The sequence below is a fragment of the Apis dorsata genome, unplaced genomic scaffold (genome assembly GCF_000469605.1).
Source record: "Apis dorsata unplaced genomic scaffold, Apis dorsata 1.3 scaffold_468, whole genome shotgun sequence".
NCBI classification, from domain to species: Eukaryota; Metazoa; Arthropoda; class Insecta; order Hymenoptera; family Apidae; genus Apis; species Apis dorsata.
In genome coordinates this window covers 152,798-161,800 of record NW_006263707.1, presented here as the reverse complement: position 1 = coordinate 161,800, position 9,003 = coordinate 152,798, and the positions used below count along the sequence as shown (strand labels likewise).

Genomic DNA, 9,003 nt, shown 5'->3' with positions numbered 1-9,003 from the left:
AAAAAAAAAAAAAAAAAAAAAAAAAAAAAAAAAAGAGAACGACGATGGTTTTCAATAGAATCGAGACCTCGGATAGAACTGTAAACAGTGCCTTGACAAAGTTAGCGTTAAGTTGAGATAATATTTTAAATTATATCGCCGATTGTAAATTCGTGCAGAGAAAACTGATAACTGATGTAAATGTACGTACAGTATTTATTCGTATATGATATATATATTATATAATAATATAATATATATATAGTATATATATTTATCTGTTGCTTCGCGGATTAATAAAAGCCTTCGCACATTATTTATAGCAAAGTTTGTCATACAACGAGAGCACTTGTTGCATCGACGATTACGCGCAAGAATGCTCTTCCCTTATTTTGTTTTAAGGAAACGCATTCGACGTATTTAACGTTAATCTTTTTTTGATGCGACAGTTTAATGCATCCTCTTGTTTCATTTTGTTATTTTATTTGAAAACCTTGAAAATTTCTTTACGTAATCGTCGACTCAACTTGGTGCCGCGCTCAAGACAAAGTCTAAGAAGATATTTTATTATTACAACATCGCGCCACATGTTATTTTATCCTTTATTGGTATTTTATTACATATATGTGTATTATCTGTTAGAATTTAGAACTTTATAAATATTGTACATATCAAACCCTATTCTGTTACGAATAAATATTGAAATCGTATGAATCGCATTTTCTTAAATATTTCTGATATAGCTTAAAAAAACATAATTATTGAAGATAGAACTTTTACTTCAATATATTCGAAAAGAAACACGTCTTCCCAAAAAAAAGTGCAATTTTTTAATCTTTATTCAGTTGTGTATTCTATAATCGTAAGATATAAATACATTATTCTTATTGTTATTATAATAAATAGAATGATATAACATAAATGATATAACATAACATAAACATAAATGATACGAGGATATACCTAACGATAAGTAGAATTTTATATCCTATGTTCTGAAATGCTGATCAAAACATTTTACATGTTAGAGAGTAAGAATTATATTCAATTCTATCAGAAAAATGGTAAACTCTACAGATTTTAAAAATAATTTCTTTAACATTTTTTCACAAATATTTTTATACAATATATGGAACTGTATTCATAGATATTTTTTATGTAGTATGTAGTAGACAGTTGAATTATTCATGAATTTAAAATTACGCCAATTCAATTGTTAATCATATTGAAGCAGTTTTTTGAACATATAAATGCACAACAAATACGCAAATACAGTAAAAAAAAAAAGATAGAAAATAAAAATATACAAATCAACGCATTTTCAGAGTCCTATAAATAAAACTAATTAATCAAGAATAGAAAATAACAGAAGAAAAATAGAAAGAGTAAGAATTGTTCGTCATTTTTTAAATATTAAAAATATTCTTTTCAAATAATATTTCTAAAAATATTTAAGAGGCACTGATTTTCAATCTTTGTACTATCTTATCCTCTTTTTGAAGAGATGTTTTTGATACTCAAAAGATGGCGTCAATGATCAATTCTTATTCTATTTCTATCCTTTTATCACTGTTTGTTATTATTTATTTATTTATTATTTAAATAGCATCCTGAAGATAGTGCTGATTTCCATATTTTTATTTTATCTCTATCCTTATCCTATTGCTATCCTTATGCCATATGATGGTAATATAAATTAAGTAAATATCTATCCCAAAGAAATTGATTTATTATCCAGAAGTCTCAATATCGTTTATATATTTTTTCATTGACTGTAGATATATTAAAAATGAATCGTCCCTGGTACCAAGAGCAACAAATAACCATGCAAACATTGCAAGTACGTCTTTCGAGATGGATATTTTTTGCCAGTTATTCAATTCGTCCAGAAGAGATTGAATATTAGTGATCTAAAATATATTTAATATAAAAAAATGTTTTGCTTTAAAACCAAATACATTATTTTTTATTTACGTTTTGCAATATAGAAATGTTGGAATTGTAATAATGGATTGAACTTAATTTATTGTCAATCTCTGCACAAATTTGATGAAGGCAAAAAATGGTCAGATACAAAGGAACTGCGATTATTGCTTTATTATAATCAAAATAAAGCTCACGTAGATGCTCTATATCGAATCGTGCCAAATCAAATCTAAAAAATACAATCTTATTTAAAAGCTTGAAGAGTAATTAGTTTTTTAATAAATTAAATTTACTTATCAAATGTTGCCACAATGCATAAAGCGATAAGAAATGAGAAATTATTTGTGTAAATTTCGGAATATTTTGAATATTTTACAATAAATTCCATGGAATTACTAAAAACTGTGCATAACTGAAAAAAAATTAAATAAAATTAATTAAAACACAATTACAAAAAGTTTTTTACATCAAAAAAACGTACCGTTATAAAATGCATTAATGCTGTACCAGCTAAAATACCTTGACATAAAAGACCTGCTCTTTTCCAAAATTGTTGAATCGAAATGGCTATTTTTATAGGTGGAGAACTTCGATTATCAATAGGATCAACAGCGTCTTTTTCGATTTTTTTATTTTTAGAAGAATTCATGGATAGATCTTTTGATGGATTCATTTTCATAGTAGTGAAACCACCTTTATACTGTACATAAACTTTATCTGTATTTAATACAGGAAATGACGCTTGTTCTTCATATTTATTTTGTGTATTTTCTTGTGATCTTCTTAAGATTTCTGTAATCGGTAATTCATTATCTCCTAATAAAACAAAAATAAATTTATATTTAATATTTTAATTTTTTATTGAAATTATTCAATTTACTTTTACCTGTAAAATCATGTTTTTTTCTTTTCGATTTCTCCAAATCACTTTCACTATAATTTTTATCCGAATCAGACTCTGAATCAGAATCCGTTTTGTTTTGCTTCTTTTCCCCAAAATCCTCAGAATATTCATGTTTTCGTTTATCACGTCGATTGTGTTCTTCTTTTTGCTTCTCAATAACTCTTTCATTATCTTGTTTTCTTCGACTAATATGTTTTCTATGTTTCTGAAATCTTTCCAATCTTTTTTTATTAGAGGACGCTTTTTCGATATCTTCAAATTTTTCTTGTCCTCTTCGAGATTTTTTGATTTCTTCTAAATTTGTCCTTCTAGTTTTAAGAGGTGTGCTAGTATTCTGGAGATACGGTGAATACGGAGTACTGTCGGTAAGTGACGAAGACTCCTCGGTATTGCTTGATTCGTTCCTGCGTGGAATTTCCGAGATATTCCATCGTTTTGGAATTCTTTCGGTTGATCGACTCATTCTACCGATTCTTTATTGAATCTTATTGTATCATAATTAGAACACATCATATTTAAATATATTCGCTTCACTAGAAACAAGAACAGTTTAATAACCAGCGTATTCCTCCGTAATTTCTCCGTAAATAGGGAAAGTAACTATAGTAACGGTTTGTTGTCAATACATTAAAATATATAAGTACATAGAGAAAATCGATAATTAAGGACATCAATTTTTTTTTATAATAATTATGATAAATCTAAAGGTAAATTAAATATGAAGTATATATTATAGTATATAGTATATATATATGTATATATTATAGTATATAATATATACATATATATATAAGAAATTCATTTATTTAGCTTTTTTTTTGGTATATAAAGAAAAATAAGCATACTATCTATATAAATATTATGTAAATACAACAAAGTAAATACGATACATTGCGCAAATTTTATGAAACATTATTTACATTAAAGTTTACGTTTAATTTATTAGTTCTGTTTTATTGCGTAGAAACATTTACAAAATTTCCAAGTCGCAATGTCGAATCTCTGGATGTTTTTTCTAAAAATAAGAAAAAAATTAAAATTATTATTAAAGAATAACAATAAATTATATACTAAGAAATTAAAAATTGATATAAAATTTTTTTAAAATACCTTCAAATTCAGTTCCATTCTATCTATTTCTCCACCAAGCATATCTACAATAGCTTCTCCATGTTTTAACATAAATGCTTCCAATTCTTTTATATCTGTCATGCCTGTTACTTCCTAAAGAATAGAATAAAATTTTAAAATTAATATAATATTTCTTGGATGTAAGACTATTACCTTTAACATTACAACAAGATCATGTTTCTCTAAATAAGATCTTGTTAATTCTCTTCCATCAAAGTCTAATTCAGCCTTGTACCGAACTAAATTATTACCCATATCGATACCTTTAACGTCATAAATTGCTCGAACCTGATAAATAATTAATTTAAATAAAATTATTCAAAATTATAATTAATAAAATACAAAGATAAAAATATTACCATTATATCCGATTCCAATTCCGCGTTAATTTTGTCAAGATCTTCTTGAGATATACTTCTTCCAATTAAAGCAGCAGCATTTGTATGTATTATAAATCCAGCTACTGCACCAAGTAGACCACCAACCAAAAGAGATCCAATTGCGTCAAACATTGGATTTTCTAAAAGAGAAGTTAAACCCATGCAGGCGGCTGCGCATACAAGACCAATCACCTATAAATTTTAAAAGAATATTTTATGTTCAATTATATTTAATTCTATTCTTTTTTTTTTTTTTTTTTTTTTTTTTTATCTAATAAATACCGCTGCTAAGTCTTCCGTGAGTACAACATTCACGGATGGATCTTGTCCTGCTAATACATATTCTTTAAATGTCTGTCGTTTTTCTTCCGCTCCTCTTTTTATTGATTGTATTGCTACTAATAAAGTTGCTCCTTCTGATACTAAAGAACCAAATATTATAAAATATGCCCAATAAAAAGATTCTATTGGCGAAGGATAAAAAAGACCATGGATTCCATGATAAATCGATAGACCAGTTCCAACGCAAAAGATACCAACACCAGATATTAAAGAAGATACGTATCTCATATTTGTATAACCATATGGATGATCAGGGTTAGGAGTCTAAAAAAAAAATATTTCAAATATAATATAATTATAATATTTTATATATATAATTATTTATATATATACATATTTAATTTTATATGACATAATATACATACTTGTACTGATTTATGAATACCATATGCTAATATTAACTGATTACATGTATCTGCAGCAGAATGTACACATTCCGAAAACATACTGTGCGAACCAGTGTACAACCAAGCACACAATTTAAATAAAAAATTACAACCATTTCTAAAAAATGTATTAAAGATTAATTTAGTAAGCTAATAGAAGAAAAGAAATATTTTCAAATATAAATGAAGAATAGTACTTACATGGCAATAGCAGTTAAAACCACTTTACCAGATCTTCCAAGAAGGCCTTCCTGTTCAAAAATTTGGGTTTTACTACCCATTTCTCGTCTATAATCTCTTAATCTTCGTTTGACAGTAAATATATCTATGAAATGATAAAATATTTAAGTTAAAAGATTAATTAATGCATGAAAATGAATCTGTAAAAAGGAAATGAAATAAAGCTTTAACTATAATTTAAATAATATATTAATCTATTTATAAAGATTTAATCTTAAACATACATAGAAATATATGTACAAAAATTTAAAATTTATTATGTTTAAAAAAAAAGAATTTTATTCTTACTTTGCTGATATGCTTTCCGTTCAAGTTCTTTTTTAAGAAGTTCTTTTTCTAAAATTTCTCGTGATCCCCAAACTTCTATTGCTCTGAAAGTAATTACAGAATCTTAAATGTTATTGTGTAATTTTTATTATAAGAATGATTATTTCATTATATTTCACTTAAAATATATATCTTACTTAGCTTCTACATCTTTTCTCCAATAAACAGTAATTGGAGGTTCAAATTCATAAGGTGATCTTCTTTTTGTCTTTGGTAGATTTTCAAGATCAGATGGTTTCAATAAAAAATCAGACATTGCTCTAACTGGTGTAATAAAATTACGTTCTAAAGATGATACTTTTTTATCCATCTTTTTCTTTTTAGCTATAAATAAATATATGATATTAAACATATGAATATAAATAATAGCAAAAATAAAAACATATAATGATTTTTAAAAAAAATTAAAAATCAATAAAAAAATTTTTTACTATACTTTTTTGACTATATTTCCTTCTGTACCTTCTGTCTTCAAATTTTGTTGACCTTCTTTAGCTTCATCAGGTTTAACATCTAACTTTCTTTCTTTCAATTGTCCTAAATTTTCTTCTTTTAATTCTATTATTGTTTGTTGTACATTATTTTCTGATTGTTTATTTATCTTTCCTGTATCTTCTTTTTGTACTTTTGCAATGACAGATATTGGCTTGGACATTGTAACAAAAATCCACCTCCATTTTTGTGAATGTTCTCTTTTTTTTGCATTAAAAATCTTTTGAGGATTTGCAATTCTATGCAATTTACCTCCTATATTATAATTATATGTTATCAAAGTACTAGTATGTCTTTTTGCATATCCCACTTGAAACATATATAAACATTCTTTGTTATAATAATTAATATTTTGAAGAAATTTCAGAAGATTAGGAGCTCGTTGTATCATGTTTTCAGTACTTGATTGCTGCCAAATATTCCAGAAGGACACAATTTTATAAAAAAGTATGAATTATCTAACCTATTCAAAAATGAATAATATTTAAATGTATTTATTAGTAATTATTTTTTTATTTAAGTATTTTGTAAATATATATAATAAAATTCTTCTTTAATTATTAATAAGAATAAAATAATTAAAATTTAAATAATCTTAAAATAGTTACAAATGATTAAAAAACAGAACATATTTTGAAATATTTCTTTACCTTCGTACATTATCTTATTTTATACAATAAAATACATTATTGATAATGTTATTAAAAAAAATACTGTTCAGTGTTCAAATTGATATTTAAAAAAAACGGTTCGATAAAAATCCTTCAAACTGTCATAAAGCTAATCAGCTACTGTCCAATATATCAGTACCAATATGGATAATAAAACATCGATGCAATTCAAAAAAATTTAATGACAAAAATTGATTTTTTACATAGTCATTTATTATTATAATTATTATTAATTAATTTACTCGATCTTTTTTATATACCATACGATTGCATTAATTATATTAAAAATAAAAATACGAATTTAATACGAAGTATAAGAATATATCTTAAAATAAACATATCAAGGATATTAATCACTTTATTAATTTATTCACAATTGTTTTAATAATAGAAAGTTAATTTTATACATTTTTATTTATATAGGATTGAAAAATATAACAAGATTTGTTTTGTATATATATTATCTATATATATATATTGTCTATCAAGACAACACACAGTTCTAAATGTATAAGTTTATTGATACGTATAATAGAATATATATATATATTTTTTATTTTTATATCCATTAATTTATAAAAAATTATATAAAAAAATATACCAATAAATATTAATTAATATTTAATTTCGATTGGTTGATTATTAGTTGCGTGTACGTATATATCTTTTTTACAATATGTATGCTGCGCCCTTGTCAAACGGATAGGAAAAAACAACACAAAATAAATAGCTATGGATGGAAATCAATCAAAAGCAAGTGATTCACAGTTTATTTCGTTTCAAGACTTTCCTTCAATAAATCATGAAGGAAATATTACTCAAGCACAATTGGATATTAACACGACCACTCATCAAGGTTTTAATAACCTCTCAAGTGACACTTCAGGCATTGGTATTATCGAAGATCTTCAGGGAATGCCTGATAAAAATGAAGGTTTATGCTTTTAAAATCTTTTATTCAGTTTTAGATAATTTTACGAATTTAATTCGTATTGTCATTTCCATAATAGATATTATAATTTAAAATACTTTCAATATTAGATGTCTGATTAGACACGTTTTTAAAATTTTATTTTTTCTTTTCTAGCCAATTCATCACGCAATTTTTGGACAATAGAGTATTATCAAAAGTTCTTTAATGTAAAGACAAATGATGTGGTAGAAAGAATTAAAAGATCTATGTTTCCACATGGTAGTGAAAATTATTTGATATCCCATATTAGACCAAATCCAGATCTTTATGGTCCTTTTTGGATTTGTGTTACACTAATATTTTCTATTGCCATTAGTGGAAATCTGGCTGATTATTTACAAACAGCTAATTCAAGTAAATATCATTGGAGGTATGAATTTCATATTGTATCTTATGCTGCAACCTGTATATTTTTATATGCATGGTTATTACCACTTACTTTGTGGGGAGCTCTAAAATGGACTACAAGCACAAGAGATACAGAGGAGGAATTAATTGAGGTTTGATATTGTCTATTTATTTTTTTTTAAATATATAATAATTTTCAAAGAAATATTCTTTTATTTTAGTCTTATGCAACTCCTGGTCTTTTAGAACTTATATGTCTTTATGGTTATTCTTTGGCTATTTATATTCCTGTAGCTTTTTTTTGGACAATTCAAATTGAATGGCTGCAGTGGAGTTTAGTCGTAGTAGCAACTTTTTTATCTGGAGGGGTGTTACTAAGGTCTTTGTTGCCTTTAATAACAGGTATTACATTATAAATATATTCCTAAAACAATGAGAATAAATTGATAGAATATATTAATTTTCAGGCAGATATAGGATAATGTATATTGTAATAATCCTTGGTATGCACCTTTTATTGGCAATAGGATTTATGCGATACTTTTTTCATATACCATCAAAGACTTTAATTGAACACACAACACAAATACAAACAGAAATTATAGGAAATCAAGGTGCAAATAATCATTCTGGTTAATTATATTTCAATTTGTTATATGTCAACAATGGTGGATTTGAAAGCATCTATATTTTATAATAAGTTGCCGATAATATTGGCAAGCACATTTATTCCAATAAATACTGACTGATAAAAAATGGAATGATAAAATCGCACATATTCGTTGAAAGTTAATTCCGTTTTTGTGCATGTAGATGTAGTATTTATACTATACCTGTGAGCAAAAAATAAATGAAAATAACTAAAATTTGTCACATTTGAGGCACTAGTGTTTATTAAAAACAT

General features: G+C 25.4%; 3 protein-coding genes across 4 annotated transcripts; 1 reads left to right on the top strand and 2 right to left on the bottom strand.

Moving 5' to 3' along the window:
* Positions 1–1,633: 1,633 nt before the first annotated feature.
* On the bottom strand, positions 1,634–3,512 carry LOC102681743. 2 transcript variants are annotated; one of them, XM_006619968.2, is made up of 5 exons: positions 2,786–3,512; positions 2,387–2,721; positions 2,199–2,317; positions 1,954–2,134; positions 1,634–1,889 (listed from the first exon to the last, which is right to left on the bottom strand). In XM_006619968.2, exons 1-5 carry the CDS (start codon positions 3,270–3,272, stop codon positions 1,710–1,712), a joined length of 1,302 nt encoding a protein of 433 aa, XP_006620031.1. In that variant the 5' UTR covers positions 3,273–3,512; the 3' UTR covers positions 1,634–1,709. The 2 variants fall into 2 exon arrangements, with proteins under 2 accessions (XP_006620031.1, XP_006620032.1); XM_006619969.2 differs by having other exon boundaries at positions 2,792–3,512.
* Positions 3,513–3,630: 118 nt separating this feature from the next.
* Positions 3,631–6,945, bottom strand: LOC102681956 (zinc transporter 9). Its single transcript, XM_006619970.2, has 11 exons — positions 6,758–6,945; positions 6,078–6,570; positions 5,753–5,939; positions 5,577–5,659; positions 5,250–5,373; positions 5,028–5,166; positions 4,603–4,926; positions 4,300–4,512; positions 4,094–4,228; positions 3,920–4,033; positions 3,631–3,824 (listed from the first exon to the last, which is right to left on the bottom strand). The coding sequence occupies exons 2-11, from the start codon at positions 6,496–6,498 to the stop codon at positions 3,780–3,782; spliced, it is 1,785 nt and encodes a 594-aa protein (XP_006620033.1). The 5' UTR covers positions 6,499–6,570; positions 6,758–6,945; the 3' UTR covers positions 3,631–3,779.
* A 386-nt stretch (positions 6,946–7,331) lies between these two features.
* On the top strand, positions 7,332–8,974 carry LOC102670634 (protein YIPF1). Its single transcript, XM_006619971.2, has 4 exons — positions 7,332–7,712; positions 7,866–8,251; positions 8,321–8,501; positions 8,567–8,974. Exons 1-4 carry the CDS (start codon positions 7,511–7,513, stop codon positions 8,734–8,736), a joined length of 939 nt encoding a protein of 312 aa, XP_006620034.1. The 5' UTR covers positions 7,332–7,510; the 3' UTR covers positions 8,737–8,974.
* Positions 8,975–9,003: the final 29 nt, after the last annotated feature.

Excerpts from the sequence above, each read along its gene's own strand:
- LOC102681956 (XM_006619970.2), bottom strand. The coding sequence starts at position 6,498 with ATGATACAACGAGCTCCTAATCTTCTGAAATTTCTTCAAAATATTAAT. Across the intron at positions 5,940-6,077 it reads ACAAAATTTGAAGACAGAAG|CTAAAAAGAAAAAGATGGAT; the intron begins GTACAGAAGGAA and ends ATTTATTTATAG. Across the intron at positions 4,513-4,602 it reads TCACGGAAGACTTAGCAGCG|GTGATTGGTCTTGTATGCGC; the intron begins GTATTTATTAGA and ends TAAAATTTATAG.
- LOC102681743 (XM_006619968.2), bottom strand. The coding sequence starts at position 3,272 with ATGAGTCGATCAACCGAAAGAATTCCAAAACGATGGAATATCTCGGAA. Across the intron at positions 2,135-2,198 it reads ATTGTGGCAACATTTGATAA|ATTTGATTTGGCACGATTCG; the intron begins GTAAATTTAATT and ends TGTATTTTTTAG. Across the intron at positions 1,890-1,953 it reads ACATTTCTATATTGCAAAAC|ATCACTAATATTCAATCTCT; the intron begins GTAAATAAAAAA and ends AATATATTTTAG.
- LOC102670634 (XM_006619971.2), top strand. The coding sequence starts at position 7,511 with ATGGATGGAAATCAATCAAAAGCAAGTGATTCACAGTTTATTTCGTTT. Across the intron at positions 8,252-8,320 it reads CAGAGGAGGAATTAATTGAG|TCTTATGCAACTCCTGGTCT; the intron begins GTTTGATATTGT and ends CTTTTATTTTAG. Across the intron at positions 8,502-8,566 it reads TTTGTTGCCTTTAATAACAG|GCAGATATAGGATAATGTAT; the intron begins GTATTACATTAT and ends ATTAATTTTCAG.